We start from the raw sequence: 22334 nt of genomic DNA on the forward strand, positions 1-22334 counted from the left end.
ATCACAACTCACAGCAACCTCCAACTCCTGGGCTTAGGTGATTCTCTTGCCTCAGCCTCCCGAGTAGTTGGGACTACAGGCGCCTGCCACAATGCCCGGCTATTTTTTTTGTTGCAGTTTGGTCGGGTCTGGGTTTGAATCCACTACTATCAGTATATGGGTCTGGCACCCTGCTCACTGAGCCACAGGCGCCACCCTTTCTTACGTTTTGATAAAATTTCTAAAACTCTCCATATTTGATGGAGGCTTTTTTTTTCATAGCCAAAACTCACAGACCATATTCCTAGAAATGCCAACTTACACCATGCTGAGAAAGTATTTAGAATATACTGTAGTGGTACAAATGATCTCTAAATTACTATGGGAAACTGATAGAGTGATTGCCTTAGGGAAGGGAACACGGGTGGCTGTGGACAATGAGGAGACTTACAATTTCACGTAGTATCCATACTTTTGTATTTTTTAAAATTCTAGGCATTTACATTGTTAATTATTCAATTAAATTAACTCAAAATGGTTAGCTTTCCTCCCTTGGCTGCTACTACAGCATGGTCCCAACTAGTTTTTATACTTTCAATCTCATACCTGGTAAATGATAAGAACGGAAATAGCCTTTGAAAACTCATCACTTTATCTGCAATAATGGTGGTTTTCAGGCTCTGTCCATCTTTGAGTCCTGCGGGAAGCCTTAAGTGAAGACTTTACTTTAGATCTAAGTAACAGGAAGTCTTTATAAAGGCTTATGAATTTTTGTGTTTTCTATTCTTTGAAAGTTAACTTGGTAACTCACAGAAAGTTCAAAGCCAAATTTGTGATTCAGATATAGCAGCTGTGGGGTTTCTAGGCGACTACATTTCCGTTCAATTTTATCTGAATCTTGATCCTTTATTCTCATTTATGTTTTCCCACATCCTGTTTTTATTTAACTATTTTATTATAAGCTATTGGAAATTCTCTATAGAATGAGACTGGGTATAAATAAATACATAACATACAAAAATTATAATAGCAAATTCCTTTTTTAGTTTTATAAAATTTGGCACTTACTGAGTCCTCAAGAAGTGTATTGAACAGTGAGTGTATTGAACAGTGTTAGTGATTAACGAGTTAACTGGTATATTAAAAAATACATTGAATTTTCATAGTTAAATCAATATTGAGGCAGCACCTGTAGCTCAATGGTAGGGGGCCAGCTAAAGTAACAATGACAACTGCAACAAAAAAATAGCCGGGCGTTGTGGCGGGCACCTGTAGTCCCAGCTACTTGGGAGGCTGAGGCAAGAGCAACGCTTAAGCCCAAGAGTTTGAGGTTGCTGTGAGCTGTGATGCCATGGCACTCTATCTAGGGTGACAGCTTGAGACTCTGTCTCAAAAAAAAAAAAATCAATATTGAGCTTTTCTAATGCTTTCAAAAGGGCACCCTGAATTTTCCCAGCATTGGAATAACATTGAAACCATTTTATATCTCCTACATTAAGGAAAAAGGCTTGAAAACATACAAAAAACCCTAGATGCAGCTTTCTCAGAGGCAGCATGGAGGCAGCCATCTGTTGTTCTGCTGGATGACCTTGATCTCATCGTTGGACAGCCTGCTGCCCCAGAACATGAGCACAGTCCTGATGCTGTGCAGAGCCAGCGGCTCACGCATGGTAATGCATCCACTGCTGGCTTAAGATCCTTTCCTTTTGTTGGTTAGCACTTTTAGTCTTCATCACAAGTCTCTCTTCAAAGAATAGTTTTTTTTTTTTTTGTGGTTTTTGGCCGGGGCTGGGTTTGAACCCACCACCTCCGGCATACGGGACTGGCGCCCTACTCCTTGAGCCACAGGCGCCGCCCCAAAGAATAGTTTTTTTTATGTTACATTAAGTGTTGCTCTTGAGACCACTGGTAGCATTTTACAGCGGTTTTTTATTAACAAAATTGGTAGAGTAAAAACAGTACCCTACAATTCTGCAACTTCAGGGTTAGTATTGAGAGCTTTTCATTCTCTTTTATTTATTAGAAATTGTCTAATTTATAGATTGTTCATTTGACAAATATTTGTCTTCTCAAAGTCTAGAAGAAAGAAAATGGTTTGTGTACAGAATGATATAGTTCTGTTAATGGTGGCCGCCATGTATCACCTGCCCTTTAAGGGATGTTTAGAGAAAGTAAGTAATTTGACCAGGGTCACCAACTAGGAGGTGATAGGCTAGACTATGCTAAAAGTCTATACAAGGCTTTTTAGAGTAGTTTATAACTGTGCTGAGCTTTGGTAGATGCCAAGGAAGTAGGATTGCTTGAGGCCAGGAATTCAAGACCAGCCTGAACTAAACTGAAGGTGAGGTAGGGTAAGGAGTTATCAGGGAAGGCTTTCAAAGTAGTTTATAACTGAGCTAAGTTTTGATGGAGGAATGGAAATTAACTTGAAGGAGTTTCATGCTAATGAGGAAGCAAAAGAAGTGAAGTGTGGTCTACAGGCAAAGGCACAGAAGGACAAGACATCACGATATGTTGGGGAAAATACTCCACTGACTGGAGTTTACAGTGTGAAGAGAGGACTGGGGGGCAGGAGAGGTTGGAGAGTCTGGCAGTATTAAGCTGTTTCAAGGTTTTAAGTGCTGTAATAGATACAAAATATAACCACAGTGGCTTGGGTTATTATTAAACTAGTGTTAATCCCAAATTTTGAATTTTATAGGATCTGTAAAACTAGTGTGACTACTCTCAAACTAGACCTTAAATATTGGGTCTCTTAGTCTGGTGTTAAGGGAGTGCTGCAGCTCTCCAGGGCTGGACTCAACTAGGCACTGTTCATGCCTGTTTCAGTTCTGAGTTCACTTCAGATTTGATACCAAACGTGACAAGACCTGTGTACAAAGAGGCTGTTCAGGAAGTCATCAGAATATGAGCTGGATTTTGCTTAATAAACAGAAAACAATATGAAAATTGGTGACCCACTTACTTTATAAGATCTAGGAGTAGACGACCTCACTGTTGTGAGTACACGGTCTGAGTTTACAGTATCTCCTAGGCCTCCCGTAGAGCTTGGCCCATACCAGGTCCTCAAGTGATAAATCAGTGACTGAAGGGATGGACTAATTTTTAAAAGGCAGGAAGGAGCTATACCATACATAACTCCACCTTAAAGCTCAACCTGAGGGTATCATTATTTTTAATGAATGTATAATTTTAAAATTTCATGTTTCTTTTTCATGAGCTCTTACATGATACTGCTTGATTCCAGCTTTGAACAATACGATCAAAGAATTTATTTCCATGGGGAGTTTGGTTGCACTGATGGCCACAAGTCAGTCTCAGCATGCTCTACATCCATTACTTGTTTCTGCTCAAGGAATTCACGTATTTCAGTGTGTCCAACACATTCAGCCTCCTAATCAGGTAATATATTACTTATAAAGATATTGAAATATGTACCTTTTTATAGAAATTATTTATTTTATTAACGATTTATGGCTTTAACTTATGCTTCTATTAATGATCTTAAGAATATTTAAAAGTTAACATTTTAACTTTTAGAATTGGGTGGGTGGGATGTCTTATGTCTATAATCTTAACCTCTAGAGACCAAGGCAGGGGGATCACTTGAGGCCAGGTGTTCAAGACCAGCCTCAGCAAGAGCAAGACCCCATCTCTACTAAAAATAGAAAAATCAGCCAGGCATTGTGGCCCACACCTGTAGTTCAAGCTACTCGGGAGGCTGAGGCGGGAGGATCACTTGAGCCCAGGAGTTTGAGGTTGCTGTGAGCTATACTCTAAGCCGGGGTAACAGATAAGACTCTGTCTTGGGGTGGTGCCTGTGGCTGGAGGAGTAGGGCACCGGTCCCATATGCCAGAGGTGGAGGGTTCAAACCCAGCCCCGGCCAAAAAAAAAAAAAAAAGACTCTGTCTTGTCTCAAAGAAAAAAAAGAAAAGTTACCATTTGGTACATATTGTGCTAGAGGTACAAATTACAATTTATAACCGTCTGAAATATTAATATATATTTTGTAAGGAAATTATGTTTTTGAAAGCAATATTTCTTCTGAATGGGAAGGAAAAGTGAGAAATACAGATAGATGTTTTTTAAAAATATGATCAAACATTTTTTTTCTACCAGCACATATGGTCCTTGGTCCTCTTTGGGGATTCATGCTCCTGAGGGTTTTTATGGCAGAGAGCTGAAAGAAGTATGCTGAGGCATATTTTAAACTATTGTTTAAAATCTTCACCTAGCATCTACACTAAATATTCAGACCCTGTGTTAATTGACTTACTGAAGAACAAAAGTAATATACCTATTATTAAGTATAATAGTATGATAGTGATATTAGCCTTTGAATATGTTTTTAGAAATAAGTTTTATAATAACCAAAAAATGGATCTCTTTTTTTTGTTGGAGACAATCTCACTCAGTCAACCTGGCTAGAGTGCTGTGGCTTCATAGCTCACGGCAACCTCAAACTCTTGATTCATCCTCCCGAGTAGCTGGGACTACAGGTGCCCACCACAATGCCTGGATATTTTTTAGAGACAGGGTCTAACTCATGCTGGTCTCTCAACTCCTGAGCTCAAGGGATCCTTCTGCCTCAGCCTCCCAGAGTACTCGAGTTACAGTCATGAGCCACCACACCAGCCCAAAAAACTGCCCTTAAAGGAACCATATATCACTAAAAATCCTTCTCTCTGGAGAAAGAAATGGCAATCATTTATCAATGTGATTTTTTTTTTTTACAACTTTATCGAGATACAATTTAAGTACAATAAACTCACATTATTTAAAGTATACAATTTGATCCGTTTTACCATATGTATATATCATAAAAGAAATCAATCATCATCACAATTAAGACAACAAACATTTCTGTCACTCTTGGAAATTTCCTAGTGCCCTTTTGCAATCCATCCCTCCCCCACTTCATCCCCAGGCAACCACAAATCTGCCTTCTGTCACTATAGATTATGTCAACCTGATTCTTCAAATATATGTACTAAAATGTACAGTTGAATGAAATCATAAATTTGAATTTTGTGTTTTTTCTTTAGGAGCAAAGATATGAAATTCTGCATAATGTAATGAAAAATAAACTGAACTGTGATATAAACAAGATGACTGATCTTGACCTGCTGCACATAGCTAAAGAAACTGAAGGGTTCGTGGCTAGAGACTTTACCGTGCTTGTGGATCGAGCCATACATTCTTGTCTGTCTCATAAGAGTGTATCCAGCAGGGAAGGTATGTTTTACTAGCAGATCCTGAACCTGGAATCTGCTTTCTATTGGGGAAAAATGTAATTATAGTAAGGCAAGAATTAAATACATTCCATTGTAGTATTTGAATAAGTAGTCAAAAATTAGCGTTTGTAGGCTCAGCGCCTGTAGCTCAGTGGGTAGGGTGCCGGCCACATGTACTGAGGCTGGCGGGTTCGAGCCTGGCCCGGGCCTGCTAAATGACAATGACAACTGCAACCAAAAAATAGGCAGTGCCTGTAGTCCCAGCTACTTGGGAGGCTTAAGGCAAGAGAATTGCTTAAGTCCAAGAGTTTGAGGTTGCTGTGAGCTGTGACGCCAAGGGTGACCTAGTGAGACTCTGTCTCAAAAAAAAAAAAAGAATTAGCATTTATAGCTAAGATAATGGCATATATTTGAAATATGGCTACCAAAAGAGGTTTTGTTTATTTTTAAACAGAATTAGTTTTAACAACATTGGATTTCCAAAAGGCTCTCCGAGGATTTATTCCTGCATCTCTGCGAAATGTCAACCTGCATAAACCTAGAGACCTGGGCTGGGATAAGGTTGGTGGGTTACGTGAAGTTCGGCAGATACTTGTGGACACTATCCAGTTACCAGCCAAGGTACTTAAAAAAAAAGTAAATACTTACCCCCAGGGGAACCACTGAATCACTGGCTTTGGCTGTCTGTGCTTGCTTGCCCAATCTCAATTTGATTCAACAGGTATTTACTGAGTTGCCAAATAAATGTCCAGCACTATTTTTGGTGCTTCAGCAGGTTTTAAAAAGTATTTGATACATTCCTTGCCCCTAAGAATGTTAAAGGGATGCTGAGATAATAGTTACAGTAAATACATTGTGATGCAAATTTCATTAATTCTGTTTTGCTTGAATCATTCAAATTATCCTGAAGCAAGATGAACTGTCTGCTGGGATTTGAACAGAAATAGATAGAAATAAACTTGGAGGTGTAATAGTCACCGAGATCCACAGGACTGGTAGATTAAGCTAGATTTGCAGACTCTGAGAGTTCTAGCGAGGCAGAGTCGGCAGGCAGCATAGACCAGGCACAAGGCAGGGTAATGGGGGCAGATTTAGACTGTTTCTCAGAAGATAGGATGGTAGAATCTAGGAGATAGTGTGTTTTGAATGAGAGATCAGGGGTCCATGCAAATAGGTAAAAGGATATACATACAGGTGAGTAAGGACCAAGGACCTTGGTGATATGAAACTGGATGACAACTCCTGAAAATAGTGGCTGTGAGGGCATGGGATACGTTGAGCATAGCACAGGATAGGGAGTTGAAGCCTGTATGAGAGAACACAGATGTGAAGTAGGAGCCAGCAGGGTGTGACCCGATGTCAGGGCTGGCATCAATCATTAGCATCTGTATGCAGTCCATGGAGACCATGTGCATAGCTGCTGACTTTGGGCCTCGTTCAGATTAGAAGGAGGCAGAAGGGAGTTGGAACTCTGCCAGCAGGTGGAACAAGCAAGCATACCTAATAAAGGAGACCCACATATTGCTGACAGAAACCTCGTGTTTGGTTCACCTGTTCAAAAACTTCTCTTGGTGTCTGAATAGTCGGATTTAGAAGGTAATTGAGAAGCATTTAATCCCGTATTTAGCCTGGAGACTCTTGGGAAATTTTTACTGTCTTTAATTGAATATATTTAATGGACACAGCTGTCATAACTTGCCCCATTGAATTATACAAGTGTAAGTAATATTAATAAGTAATAATATACTTATTAAAAGATTGGGTTTTATGATTAGTTGCATAATTGTAATGAATGAATTGATTGGTTATACATTGAATTATAAAAGTGTAAGTTGATACACTTAGTAAAAGATTGGTTTTAATGTAGTACTTTTACAGTGTTTTTAAATGACAGGAAAAATGGAAAGAAGTTCCAATGTATTTATATGCATTTTATCTAGAATGTCTTCCATGGTTCACTTGGGGAAAATCTATGGCAGTTTCTTTGAGTTCATTTACTATTTTTAGCAGGAATTTTATTTTCTACTGTTATGCTTGCTGTCTATAAAGAAAGGTAGCATATGAAGCCAGGAGACAATCAAATTCATGCCCATGTAGGAGAAAAATTTGTTTCAATTCAAGTTAGGGGGAGGGGGGAAAGAAGGCTTTGGGGGTACTCTCACTTAACGGGCACAATGTAGGGGTGCATGGCACACCTTTTGGGTACAGACACAACTACAAGAGCGACTCTATCTAACAAATTCAAATATTGTGACCTGGTTGTTTGTCCCCTCACATTAACCTGAAATTTAAAAAAAAGGTAGCAATTATCACCATCTGAATACTTTTCTCCTATATATTGATCTTAGTCACTTCTGTTTAAACTTGACCTCTTTTTCTTATTTTTTTATGTTTCTCAGTATCCAGAATTATTTGCAAACTTACCCATACGACAAAGAACAGGAATACTGTTGTATGGTCCTCCTGGAACAGGAAAAACCTTACTAGCTGGGGTAATTGCACGAGAGAGTGGAATGAATTTTATTAGTGTCAAGGTTTGTTGTGCATATTATCTTTACTTTTTCTTTTTTTTTAAATTGTAGTAAAATTTACATAATGTGAATAACCATTTTAAAGTATACAATTTAGTGGCATTTAGTGCATTCACAAGGCTGTGCAGCCACCCCCTCTCTCTAATTTCAGGACTTTTTCATCCTAGTTCTTCTCATCCCCTGGCAACCATTAATCTGGTTTCTGTCTCCAGGGATTTGCCTGTTCTGTTTATTTCATATAAAAGGAATTATGTGGTATGCAACCTGTGGGCCTGGCTCCTTTCACTAAATGTAATGACTCATAGTTCATCTGATCACAGCGTTTATCAGTACTCGTTCCATTACTCAATATGACTGAGTAATATTCCATTGTATGTATATGCCATACTTTGTTTATCCATTTATCACTGCAAACGTTTGAGTTGTTTTCACCTTTTCAAAATACTTTTTTTTTTTTTTTAATGAGTTTTTTTTTTGTTTGTTTGTTTTTTTGTAGAGATAGAGTCTCACTTTACTGCCCTTGGTAGAGTGCCGTGGCGTCACACAGCTCACAACCTCCAACTCCTGGGCTTAGGTGATTCTCTTGCCTCAGCCTCCAGAGCAGCTGGGACTACAGGCACCTGCCACAACGCCCAGCTATTTTTTTGTTGCAGTTCGGCCGGGGCTGGGTTTGAACCCACCACCCTCGGTATATGGGGCTGGCGCCCTACTCACTGAGCCACAGGTGCCACCCTCAAAATACTTTTAAAGGGTACTATTTTTTTTAGTATTTTCAAGGGGTACTAGTAATTTTTGAAATACTAATTAAGAGGTACTAGTGTTTTGGTCAAATGGATATCTTGTATAGTAGTTAAGTCTGGGCTGTTGGTATGCCCATAACCAGAATAGTGTTCCTTGTACCCAACAGCAAAGTTTTTATCCCCTATTGACTATTATGTTTTTTCTACCTATTGACTATTATGTTTTTTCTAACTATTGACTATTATGACTATTATTGACATTTGTATACAAATTTTGGTGTAAACATGTTTTCATTTTTCTTTCTTTTTTTTTTTTTTTTGAGACAGAGCCTCAAGCTGTTCCCGTGGGTAGCAACCTCCAACTCCTGGGCTCAAGCGATTCTCTTGCCTCAGCCTCCCAAGTAGCTGGGACTACAGGCGCCCGCCACAACGCCCAGCTATTTTTTGGTTGCAGCTGTCATTGTTGTTTGGCAGGCCTGGGCTGGATTCGAACCCGCCAGCTCAGGTGTATGTGGCTGGTGCCTTAGCCGCTTGAGCCACAGGCACCAAGCCGTGTTTTCATTTTTCTTGCATGTAAACTCAGGAGTGGAATTGTTGGTGGTAGGGTAATTCTCTATTTAACTTTTTAAGGAACCACCAAACTGGTTTTTGTTTTGTGTACCATTTTACATTCCCACTAGCACTGTGTAGGAGTTCCTGATTTTCCACGTCTTCAACAGCATTTCTTGATTGTGGATTAGTCTCACATTTGGAATCTGGTGGGGCGGTGATCTGTTTATTAAAGTTGTATGAAATTGAGTAATGAACCACCTCTCTCACGGGGCTTATATATTCTTGCTTAAGGCAAATCCTCATGCATTGCGAACAGACTTATATTAATAAACAAATACTCAGATAAAAGGGCAAACTATACTTAAAGGCAGAAGGAAACCTAGAAGACCAGAGGCTGGAGACCATTCTGAGGCAGAAAGGTGGTTTTTATGGTTCTGTTACTTGCTGGCTATGTGTCACCCTTGTTGTGTCACACTTGGTCTAAGTTTGTTCAGGTGTAAGGTACTTGTGGAAAGTAAGGGACATGCTAGCAGACCGTTTTGGGTAACATCTCACACAGTCCACCACTAGTAGGTTAGTGTGGCCTGGCGCCTAGGATCTTAGCTGGACAGTTTTAGCACCCCAGTAATACTAGTTCACCAAAGGGTGATTAGATTCCCAGGTAAAGGAATCATATATTGTATCCTTATTCAAAACTGATTGATAATCCGAAAGCCAGCTTAATAGTTGGGTTTTGCCTACCCGCTTTTATCACATGGTCTTGTGAGCTGGATACATGGATAGCCTGGCAATGGTGGGGAAACACTAAAACTTTAAAATTGTTCTATCTTCCTTTTTCTTGGGGAAACCATGACTTTTCTTTTTTTTTTGTAGAGAGAGAGTCTTACTTTATTGCCCTCAGTAGAGTGCCATGGCGTCACACAGCTCACAGCAACCTCCAACTCCTGGGCTTAAGCGATTCTCTTGCCTCAGCCTCCCGAGTAGCTGGGACTACAGGCACCCTCCACAACACCCGGCTATTTTTTGTTGCAGTTCAGCCAGGGCCGGGTTTGAACCCGCCACCCTCGGTATATGGGGCCGGCGCCCTACCGACTGAGCCACAGGCGCCGCCCCATGACTTTTTATACTTGCGCTAGAATGTAGTTTCGCTACTTTTTAAAACATATAATTTTCAAGATTAAATCTTGTGGATTATTCCATTAGGGAGGACACTTATCCAGTCCCCCTTTAGGAAGCCTTGAAATTACAATTTGCGGGTGGCACCTGTGGCTCAAAGGAGTAGGGCGTTGGCTCCATATGCCAGAGGTGGCGAGTTCAAACCCAGCCCGGCCAAAAAAAATAAAAATAAAAACGAAATTACAATCTGGGCTGAGTTCTCAGTGGAAAGGTCTCAGCAGGACAAGGTGGATCCTGGGAGGCATGCTTCAAAGATAGGTTTCCTTCACTGACACCATTATGTTTCCTTGTTCCTATTATTTTACCTTAGTTATTGCTTGTAACCTCCTCTAATCCTGTAGTCCTCTGACCGTATTGAGGGAATGTAATTAAGTACTAATATATTAGTATTAGTAATATGTTCATAGATGTCTAGATGGCTGAGTATTAGAAATTTGTTATTTTGGTCACACATCCTGATCAGTATTTGGTCTTTTGGAAGTAGTGATTTTTCACTGGAGATTACTTTAGGACCTATTCATATTAAGAGATCCAAATTTAAGGAAGGACTATTCTCATTATTGATTTTGCTATATGTAGAGAAGCTCTTTTGAAAGTTTTTCAGTTGCATTTCAGGAAAGATGATGTATTTTTCCACTCTTGTCCAAGTAAATTGGTTTCAGTAATTGAAGATACTAGCTAACGTCATATGTCTCTACATATTTTTTTTTTTCTTTTTAGAGACAGAGTCTCACTTTATCGCCCTTGGTAGAGTGCCATGGCATCACAGCTCACAGCAACCTGCAACTCCTGGGTTTAGGCGATTCTTTTGCCTCAGCCTCCCGGGTAGCTGGGACTACAGGCACCTGCCACAACGCCCGGCTATTTTTTTGCTGCAGTTTGGCCGGGGCCAGGTTTGAACCCACCACCCTCGGTATATGGGGCTGGCGCCCTACTCACTGAGCCACAGGCGCCGCCCATCTCTACATATGTTTTTTGTAATCTCCAGAGATTTGAGATAGATGGGACTTCGTCTCTAAAATTTTTAAACATTCATTTCTTCATTCAACAAATGATTATTCAGTGCTCACGTGGCAGGCTCTGTTTCTGGCATTGGGAACTTAGCAGTGAACAAAACTGCCCTTTTGAGTTTATGTTTTACTAGTGGAGACGAGCAAATAGACACATGTAACATATAATCTGTCAGGATCAGATGGGGAGAAAAGCAGGGAAGTGTGGAGTAACTGGTGTGGGTCATCGATGGGGTTGTCTGGCAAGGTTTTTCTGAAGATTGGCAGAATTCTAAATGAAATGAAGCAAGAAGCCATGAGAATATCTGGGGACAAATGTTCTAGGCAGAAGAAATACCAAGTGTAGAACTTGTGGTATGATATTTATTACAGCACATATTGCTTTTAAAAATGTATTTAAGAGGCATTCATTTAATCATAATAAAAATTTCCATGGATTTATTTAGACTTAGTAAAAAATCAAAGTTATGTTTTCTTTTCAAATAATTTCGTTTTATCTCAGCTCTAATTTTATTTTACCTAATAGGGGCCAGAGTTACTCAGCAAATATATTGGAGCAAGTGAACAAGCTGTTCGGGATATTTTTATTAGGTTGGTTGCCTATGTGTTTTTTTTTTTAAATAACTATTATTACCATTCAGTGCTTTGGGGATTTTTATGAAGAACTGATGTGTGAAACCTGTGAATTATTAATAAATTAGAGCAGCAGTTCCCAACCTTTTTGGCACCGAGGACCAGTTTCATGAAAGACTATTTTTCCATGGTGAGGGAGTGTGAGTCTGCAAGCAACTGATTTGTTGTGGTCTCTGTGCACTTAAACCCCTCTGCTAATGATAATCAGTATTTCAGCCACCCCCCAGGGCAAGTATCACCACCTCAGCTCCCCTCAGATCATCAGGCTTTAGATTCTCATAAGGAGCATGCAACCTAGACCCCTCCCAAGCACAGTTTATGGTAGAGTTCATGCTCCTGTGAGAATCTAATGCTGCTGCTCTGACAGGAGGTGGAGCTCAGCGGTGATGTGAGTGGTGGGGCGTGGCTGTAAATACTATGTACAGATGGAGCTCAGCTCGCCTGCCTGACTGCCCAGAGCTCAAGCTGTGATGTGAGTGGTGGGGCGTGGCTGTAAATACTATGTACAGATGATGCCTGACTGCCTGCCCATAACTCCTGCTGTGTGACCCAGTCCAGGTCCACAGCCAAGGAACAGAATTAGAGGAAAAGGATTCTGTCGTACCAAGTGCTACTTAAATATAAAACATTTTAGATACTACATTATGGAAATTATTTAGTTTTATATTTACAATGGAACTATTCATAAGTGATTATTCAGAGAATTCTCAGTAGGTCCTTATATGAAGCAAATAATTACCCCAATTTATCTCTAATTTTTAACATTTCTAAATTACTTTTTTCCCTAATTCCTAATTTGTCTCTTATAAATCAAGATTCCATGTGGCCAATTTAATTATAATAGAGTATAACTATTATGGCATATACTATATAAAATTGCATATGAATACAAAAGATAGTATTTTTTTTGTTTTTTTGGGGGGGCCGGGGCTGGGTTTGAACCCGCCACCTCTGGCATATGGGACCGGCGCCCTACTCCTTGAGCCACAGGCGCCGCCCCAAAAGATAGTTTTTAAAGGAGAAAATATTTATTCAAATGTGATGGCATTATGGGGAATTTTTTTTTTTTTTTTTGTAGAGACAGAGTCTCACTTTATGGCCCTCGGTAGAGTGCCGTGGCGTCACACAGCTCACAGCAACCTCCAACTCCTGGGCTTAGGCGATTCTCCTGCCTCAGCCTCCCGAGTAGCTAGGACTACAGGCGCCCGCCACAACGCATTATGGGGAATTTTTTAATTGAAAAGTTATTTTGTGAAAAAAAGTTACTTTGTTCCATTCTTCTAAAAATGTTATTATAAAAGTATGTAATTAAGAGAATGTATATAGCCAGACGCGATGGCTCGTAGATGCAATGGCTCACACCTGTAATCCTAGTACTTTGTGGGGAAGATAGCTTGAGGCCAGGAGTTCAAAACCAACCTGGGCAATATAGTGAGACCCTGTCTCTACAAAAAATTTAAAAATTACCTGGTCCTGGTAGCATGTACTTATAATCCTCACTTCTGTGGAGTCTCAGGCAGGAAAATCACTTGAGCTCAGGAGTTTGAGATTACGATGAGTCATGATCGTGCCACTGCACTCCAGCCTGGGTAATAGAGACTCCATTGCCAAAAAATTAATTAATTAATATATTTGTATATGTATATAATTACTTTGTGATCTGAATTGTCTGAGATTATTTAAATGTGAATTTAAATATTTAAATGTGAAATGTTGTTTATTTTTCCCAGAGCACAGGCAGCAAAACCCTGCATTCTTTTCTTTGATGAATTTGAATCCATTGCTCCTCGAAGGGGTCATGATAACACGGGAGTTACAGACCGAGTAGTTAATCAGTTGCTGACTCAGTTGGACGGAGTAGAAGGCTTACAGGGTAATAATTATAAATACGGAAATACACTGTTATAACAAAATGTCACCAGGTTTTAGAAAAAAAGTGTTCTTTTTCCTTCCAGGTGTTTACGTATTGGCCGCTACTAGTCGCCCTGACTTGATTGACCCTGCCCTGCTTAGGCCTGGTCGACTAGATAAATGTGTATACTGTCCTCCTCCTGATCAGGTGACAATTTCATATTTAGAGTCCAAAACCCAACAAATGCTACACTCTTTGCTTGTGAACTTTACTTCTGCCAGGTAATAGCAATTGTCCTTAGAAGACCAGCTTTCTTAGGCAAAGGCTTCAATCACTGTTTGCTCAAAGCATAAAAAGATTCTGAATTAGATGCAAAGCCTTTCTTGCCATTTCCATGCTAAGTGAAAACTTTACAATCCTTCAATGTTGGCTAATTGGAAAAAAAGGGCAAGAAACCTTTGTCCACATTCTGTGTTCAAAGATCACACCCTCCATTATCCTGTCAAAAAACTCTGATACAGAATCAAGCATATGAACAGTGAGCATGTGCAGGTTTCATAGAGATATGATTTTCAACTGTTTCTAGCCCTATGTTGTTCCAAATCTTGTTTTCAAATTTAGAAACTAATGAATAAATGAATGAAAGAACAGATAAACAAATAAACAAAGGCATAAAGTATCTGGATATATGTCACATGCAGCTATAACTTAAATTATTTTGATTTTCCTTTTGAAATGTTTTCTTGGCACACTTGCCCAAATCTAGAGAATAAACACTGTCTGAATAAGAATTTTTTACACTGAATAGTTAAGAATGTTGATTTTCATTCATTTTACTACATCGGTTCTTTCTGTTAAGGAAAAATTTCCAAGGAAAATAAATAATAGACTGGTGGTACCTTTCTCAACTTAGTTGTAAAGTTTTATTAGCTATAGAAAGTTAATGTATAAAAAAAAATCATAAAATATGCAGTTGAAGATAGTACTTAATTTTATTTTTCATTTTTTAATTAGTTAGGTTTTTTTTCCTTCAGGTGTCACGTCTTGAAATACTAAACGTTCTCAGTGACTCTCTGCCTTTGGCAGATGACATTGACCTTCAGCATGTGGCGTCAGTAACTGACTCCTTCACAGGAGCTGATCTGAAAGCTCTCCTTTACAATGCCCAATTGGAGGCCTTACATGGACGGCTGCTCTCCTGTGGACCCCAGGTAAGTTATATGATAAGATTGTTATTATGACATTTTATGAGTGATAAGAGTAGTTCAGTGTCAAAATTTCAACCTTAAAAAAAATACTACTTTTTAACAAATTTGAGAAACTATATAAAAATTAAAGTTGGCTGGGTATGGTGGCTAATGCCTATAATCTTAGCACTGTGGGAGGCTGAAGTGGAAGATGCTTGAACCTGGGAGTTGATGGCTGTAGCAGTGAGCTATGATGATGCCACTGCACTCAAGCCCAGGCAGTAGAATAAGACCCTGTCTCAAATAAAAAAGAAAACTTTAAATTTCCCATTAGTTGAATGTTCTGTAGTTGGAATATATGGATTTTTAAGAGAGTTGATAATCATGATGAGTTTGATTACCTAGATATTGGCAAAATTATGTTAATATTTGAAGGGATATTATTTAATTTGGGATATGTCCTCATCATTCTTTGATCACTTCCTTGTAAGATAACAGTAAGAGGTTCTTGGTTTATCTTGTACTTTCTGTACCCCGACCTTAGGATCAGCTTTTTCTCTAAAGATAGTTATTTTGATTTGAATATTTATAGTGTATAATTTGAACTCTGTTACATCATAGCCTTTACCATATGTTTTCTAGGAATTATTTTTCTGTATACTCCTCCTCCTCACATTCATTTTATTTTATTTTTATCTTTTATTTATTTATTTTTTTTTTGAGACAGAGTCTCACTTTGTTGCCCTCGGTAGAGTGCCATGGCATCACAGCTCACAGCAACCTCCAGCTCTTGGGCTTAGATGATTCTCTTGCCTCAGCCTCCCTAGTAGCTGGGACTACAGGTGCCCGCCACAATGCTTATTTTGTTGTTGTTGTTGTTGTTGCAGTTTGGCCGGGGCCAAGTTCAAACCCACCACACTCACTATATGGGGCTGGTGCCCTACTCACTGAGCCACAGGCACCACCCAATATTTTTATCTTTTTATTTTTTGAGACAGGGTCTTCCTCTGTTGCCCAGGCTAGAGTGGTATCATCAGAGCTCATTGCAACCTCAAAGTCCTGGGTTCAAGTTATTCTCTTACCTCAGTCTCCTGAGTATCTGGGACTGTAAGCACTAGCCATAATGCCAGCTAATTTTTCTACTTTTAGTAGAGACAGGGATCTCACTCTTTTTCAGTCCGGTCTCAAACTCCGTGGCTCAAGTGATTCTCTTGCCTTAGCCTCCTGAGTATCTGGGACTATAAACACCCTCCACAACACCCAGCTAATTTTTCTATTTTTAGTAGAGTCAAGGTCTTGCTCTGGCTCAGGCTGGTCTTGAATTCCTGGGCTCAAGCAGTCCTTCCTTTTCAGCCCCCAAAGTGCTAGGATTACAGGCATGAGCCACCACACCCAGGCTCTCTCAAATTTTGTTGAAGATGTTTACCAGGCTAAAACTTTCTAAATCAGATGCTCCCAGGTTTTTGCTATTTATTTTGTCTATTTAAGTTATTTTTTCCTTGTTTGTAGAGTACTCTATAATGAGAAAGTACTCTATGACATGCTTAATTCATCAATTTGGAGTAGAAAATTATGAGCTGAAAGGCACAGGCGTGAAAGTGAAATCTAGAGGTCTGAGTCCTAGCTTTGTAAGCAGACTTTCTGGGGAGAATGGTTGGCAAATTATTTATGCTTTCCATCTTGTCTCTCCTTATTTATTTATTTATTTTTTTCAGACAAAGTCTCACTGTCACCCTTGGTAGAGTGCAGTGGCGTCACAGCTCTCAGCAACCTCCAACCCTTGGGCTTAAGCAATTCTCTTGCCTCCCAAGTAGCTGGAACTACAGGTGCCTGCCACAGCGCCTCGCTATTTTTTTTTGTTATTTTTTTATTTTTTTATTAAATCATAGCTGTGTACATTAGTATGATCATGGAGCAGCATACAATTGGTTCATAGACCGTTTGACACATTTTCATCACACTAGTTAACATAGCTTTCCTGGCATTTTCTTAGTTATTTTGCTAAGACCTTTACATTCCACATTTACTAAGATTCACATACACCCTTGTAAGATGCACCGCGCCTGGCTATTTTTTATTGCAGTTGCCGTTGTTGTTCAGCTGGCGTGGGCTGGGTTTGAACCTGCCAGGCTGGTGCATGTGGCTGGTGCCATAACCACTGTGCTACAAACACGGAGCTGTCTCTCCTTATTTTAATAAATTTTTACCATGTGCCTCAAAACCACTAGAAAATTAATAAGAACTTTTTGAAAAATGCCTTCAGTCTCCTTGTATCGCCCTGTTAGAATGGTGTCTATGTGTATTATTTATTTCGGAGTTGTGAATTATTGTGATCTTTAAGCTAATTGTCCTTCTGTATATTTTAGGATGGAAGTTCCAGCTCTGATAGTGACCTAAGTCTATCTTCAATGGTCTTTCTTAACCACAGCAGTGGCTCCGATGACTCAGCTGGAGATGGAGAATGTGGCTTATATCAGTCCCTTGTTTCTCTAGAGATGTCTGAGATCCTTCCAGAGGAATCTAAATTCAATATGTACCGGCTCTACTTTGGCAGCTCGTACGAGTCAGAACTTGGAAATGGAACCTCTTCAGATCTGGTATCTTGTGCAGTCATTACACAGTTCTGAAGTAAAAAGCTGTGTGTTGGTGTAAAGTTGGACAGTGATTTGGCTCCTAACTAGCCCCACATATTCTTTCTGGCTGGTTGGTTCTTCAGTAAAATAGCCTTGTTTTTCTTACACACACTAATGAGTAATTTTCATTCCTTTTTAAAATTTTTCAGACAGGGCTGAGGGCAAAGGGGAACCAAAGGTAGTGAGGAGTGGGTGGTTGTGGTTAACCTTTGCTTTTTGTCAGGTTTGTCTCTCCATTAGTGATGTTTAAAATAGATCTTTAGTAGCAGATCTATTTTATAGTAAACTTAAATTTTATTATTACAGAAAAGTTGAGGATCATGAGAAATTTGATAATGTCAAAGATCTCTGACAATAAAATGTTCATCTGTTTGTGATAGTTTCATGGAAAGTATAAAGGAAAATGTTTAGATTAAATGTGAGCAGTATCACTGTTCTACTAGCATTTAACCCATTCCTCTTCTCAATTAATAGTGGTTCACTGTTACTTCATTGCTACATATTACAGTTTTACACATATTTAGTTACATTTTTCTTGGTTTTCATACATTTACTTTATTGATTCAGGTTTTAAAAATATAAAAGTAATTTATTTTTATTCCCAAGAATAGCAAGGTAGTGTTTCAATTCTAGTTTTTAATTCTGTTTTCTATCTAGAAATATTCTGGGACCTTAATATAACTTTATTTACTGAAAACTAAGAGTAAGGCACATTTTGAATTCAGAGACAAGCAAATTAATTGTTAATGGAAATTCAATTTTTACTTCTGCACTCCTAAAGTTTTGGGTGTTTAACTCATAGCTACTACACTTCTTTTAAATTTGCTTTTCAAATAGTCAAAATATTATTTTTTATTTTAAAAAACAACTTTAGGCTCAGCACCCGTAGTACAGTAGTTACAGCGCCAGCATTAGTGTGTTGGGCATTAGTGTGTTAGATTTAAGTAACAAAGCAAAAAAACAAAGCCTGCATTAATAACAGTTTTCATTTTATGGTAGTTCTATAGCATAGATACCAGTGAACCTTTATAGAATATGAACATTTAAACTTTATTAATTTCAGTTAATTGAAATGTGAATGTAACTATGTTAAAGTTTTATTGCTTAAAATTTTTTGTTTTTATCTTTGGTAAACACATAGTTTTTTTCTCTCTTCTTTTCTATTCCCTCCCACACCCCTCCCCAACCCCCCCGCCCCCGCCTGTCTTTCTTCTTTCTTTACTGTAATTAACCACGCAGAGCTCACAGTGTCTTTCTGCACCAAGTTCCATGACTCAAGATTTGCCTGGAGCTCCTGGGAAAGATCAGTTGTCACAGCCTTCGATGTTAAGGACAGCTTCACAAGAGGGCCACCAAGAACTCACCCAGGAGCAAAGAGATCAACTGAGGGCAGATATCAGTGTCATCAAAGGCAGATACAGGAGCCAAAGTGGAGTATGACTGTTTTTTTTTTTTTTTTGGTAGAGACAGAGTCTCACTTTATGGCCCTCGGTAGAGTGCCGTGGCCTCACACAGCTCACAGCAACCTCCAACTCCTGGGCTTAAGCAACTCTCTTGCCTCAGCCTCCCGAGTAGCTGGGACTACAGGCGCCCGCCACAACGCCCGGCTATTTTTTGGTTGCAGTTAGGCCGGGGCCGGGTTTGAACCCGCCACCCTCGGTATATGGGGCCAGCGCCCTACCGACTGAGCCACAGGCGCTGCCCGGAGTATGACTGTTTTTCTCCACCATTATAATTGTTGAAACTTCTTAAAAATTGTTGTTCTTTTTTATATGTATTTCTTTGATTTGTAAAAGATCTATATAAACAAGAGACCAAAACACACTGACTCAGTCAAACCGTTGTTTGTTTCCTCGCTCTCAAACAATTTTTAGTTACCCTATGAGAAAGGAAATGTACTGACTCTTGAAAAAGCTGCTACTTTTTGTATCACACCCCTGTGTTAACTTTCTACTAATTTCCTTTTTCATTTAAGGGGGATGAATCTCTTAACCACCCAGGACCAATCAAGACCAGTCTAACTATCAGCCAGTCACACTTAATGACTGCACTCAGTCACACAAGACCATCCATTAGTGAAGACGACTGGAAGAATCTCACTGAGCTGTAAGTACAGATTCTGATTTGGAAGTAGAGGTATTATGACAGTTGACATAGTTATTCACATAAGCCTTTAAAGTTCTTTCTTTTTTTTATTTTTGAGACAGAGTCTCACTACGTCCCCCTCAGTGGAGTGCCACGACATCACAGCTCACAGAAACCTCCAACTCTTGGGCTGAAGTGATTATCTTGCCCAGCCTCCCGAGTAGCACCTGCCACAACGCCCGGCTATTTTTTTGTTGCAGTTATCATTGCTGTTTAGCTGGCCTGGGCTGGGTTCGAACCCGCCAACTTTGGTGTATGTGGCTGGCACCGTAACCACTGTGCTACGGGCACCGAGCCTGAAGTTGTTTTTTAAAATAAAAAATAATATTTTGACTATTTTAAAAGCAAATTTAAAAGACATGTCGTAGCTATGCATTAAACACTCAAAACTTTAGGAGTGCAGAAGTAAAAATTGAATTTCCATTAACCAATTAATTTGCTTGTCTCTGAATTATTTATAAAGGGCTATTTTAATGTTAGCAACTTTTTTCTTTTAATTACAAAACTTTTTTGACATAATTTCATAATCTATGAAGTGACGATGACATTGCTATGCTACAATATTAATTTTTGGACATTTAAATTATTTCCAGGCTTTCATTATTTATAAGCAATGTACTAATGAACTTTCTTGTAGCTAAATGTTTTACATATCCTTAATTTTTTCACTGGGTTGGAGATAGAATTGTTGTATTACAGAGTGCTCACCTATTTCAAGGCTTTTGAAATGTGTTGCCAAACTTCCTTCCAGAGCACAGTACGATATGAGTGCCAGTGCTGCTGCACCCTCACCAGCACTGATTGTTGCGGTGTTTTCTTGAACCTGTCCCATTGGAGAAAAATTTTATCTTGTTTAACAATTTATATTTCTTCTATTAAAACTAGATAGAAGTTTTACATATATATATATAATATATATATTATTTTTTTTTAATTGAAATAAGAGCCTCGGTGGTGCCTGTGGCTCAGTGAGTAAGGCGCCGGCCCCATATACCGAGAGTGGTGGGTTCAAACCCAGCCCCGGCTGAACTGCAACCAAAAAATAGCCGGGCGTTGTGGCGGGTGCCTGTAGTCCCAGCTGCTTGGGAGGCTGAGGCAGGAGAATCGCGGAAGCCCAGGAGCTAGAGGTTGCTGTGAGTCCTGTGTACATCATGGCACTCTACTGAAGGCAGTAGGGTGAGACTCTGTCTCTACAGAAAAAAAAAAAAAAGAAATAGGAGTCTCACTATGTCACCCTCGGTAGAGTGCCATGGTGTCATTGCTCACAGAAACCTCAAACTCCTGGGCTCAAGTGATTCTCTTGCCTCAGCCTCCCAGGTAGCTGGGACTATAGGCGCCCGCCACAACGCCCAGCTATTTTTTTTGTTTTAGCAGGCCCAGGCTGGGTTTGAACCCACCAGCCCCGATGCATGTGGCTGGTGCCCTACCCACTGAGTTACAGGCACCACCCTGAAGAAGTTATGATTTTTTAACATTATCCATTGTTATTTGTATTTTGTCTTTTCTAACTTGTCTCTTCAGCTCCTTTGCTCCTTCTTCTATTGGAGGGCAACTTAAAAAACTTTGTAAAAATTCTCTAATTTCTATTATAAGAAATATTTTCTAATTGGTTATGTTTTCCTTTCATTCTTAAAATATAATTTTGTTTACAAACACTCCATTATCATTTGTTTTGTAGTTATAATATGAACATATATTAAATGCCATCTCTCTTACCTTTTTTAAGGTATGAAAGCTTTCAAAATCCAAAGAAGAGAAAAAATCAAAGTGGAACAATGTTTCGACCTGGACAGAAAGTAACTTTAGCATAAAATATACTTCTGAATTTTTTGAGGTGGGGGGAAGAAGATGGGTTGTCTCTACATTATAACAGTAAAAAATGGTGTCTGTAAATTTCTCTTTGATTTAACAAATTTGTTCATCTGTAAAATCACAGCTTGGTAAATTTACTAGGATTATGTAATGATCAGGATTATTTAAGATTAATACTCTAGAATGAAGTTTGTATATTTATAACAGATTCTGTATTTTATTTCCTATAAATCTGTGTTGAAATGAAATAATGTTGGCCAAATGGTAACACTAATTTATTTCTCCTTTGAAGGAAAGACAATAGAAAATGTAATTAAGTAAATTTCTTGGAACTCACAGTTGCATATTCAACATCTTTGCAGCATTTAACAGATTTTTCTGCTTAGCAACTTCTTGACTGCTTTGGAAAATAACTAATTACCTACTGATCCAATTATCTCTTCTTATTATATCAGAAAATGGAAAATGTACATACATTTCAAATGAATTTAATTACCCCCTCAACCAGAAAAGACATCACATCCCCCTAATATGCTACATCTATCTCCAAATCCATTCCTCTCCTGGTTCCAGCAGGATTTTATCTTGATATTCTCTAATCTGTGAATTAAATTGTAAAGCTACCATCAATACAAACTGTGTATCTAATAACTAACTTTGTGGTACCAGGGTAGAGGAAAAGAGAAAGTTAATTAAAATATACAAGTGTATATTAAAAGTTAATTAAAATATACAAGTATTTGTATTTAAAATATAAATATATAAGACAGAGATGACTTATAGTTAGTGACGCTTACCTCTTCTGCAGGAAATAGGAGGCCATAGTTGATATTTTTTATTTCTCTATTA

At 38.9% G+C, this 22334-nt stretch overlaps 1 protein-coding gene across 2 annotated transcripts in view; it reads left to right on the forward strand.

Moving 5' to 3' along the window:
• PEX1 (peroxisomal biogenesis factor 1) overlaps positions 1-21913 on the forward strand; it is a 39823-nt gene extending 17910 nt beyond the window's left edge. The window contains exons 12-24 of one of the 2 annotated variants that reach the window (XM_053608921.1): positions 1479-1649; positions 3227-3381; positions 5026-5215; positions 5669-5835; positions 7614-7748; positions 11750-11814; positions 13587-13729; positions 13812-13915; positions 14743-14919; positions 17262-17492; positions 18768-18962; positions 19504-19634; positions 21400-21913. In XM_053608921.1, the coding sequence (XP_053464896.1) occupies positions 1479-1649; positions 3227-3381; positions 5026-5215; positions 5669-5835; positions 7614-7748; positions 11750-11814; positions 13587-13729; positions 13812-13915; positions 14743-14919; positions 17262-17492; positions 18768-18962; positions 19504-19634; positions 21400-21484 (1949 nt within the window). In that variant the 3' untranslated portion in view covers positions 21485-21913. Of the gene's footprint in view, positions 1-1478; positions 1650-3226; positions 3382-5025; positions 5216-5668; positions 5836-7613; positions 7749-11749; positions 11815-13586; positions 13730-13811; positions 13916-14742; positions 14920-17261; positions 17493-18767; positions 18963-19503; positions 19635-21399 lie in introns of those variants that run through there. The other variant, XM_053608922.1, reaches the window with a different exon arrangement.
• The last annotated feature ends 421 nt before the right edge of the window (positions 21914-22334 follow it).

Source organism: Nycticebus coucang, chromosome 11, assembly GCF_027406575.1.
Source record: "Nycticebus coucang isolate mNycCou1 chromosome 11, mNycCou1.pri, whole genome shotgun sequence".
In the NCBI taxonomy this organism is placed as follows: domain Eukaryota; kingdom Metazoa; phylum Chordata; class Mammalia; order Primates; family Lorisidae; genus Nycticebus; species Nycticebus coucang.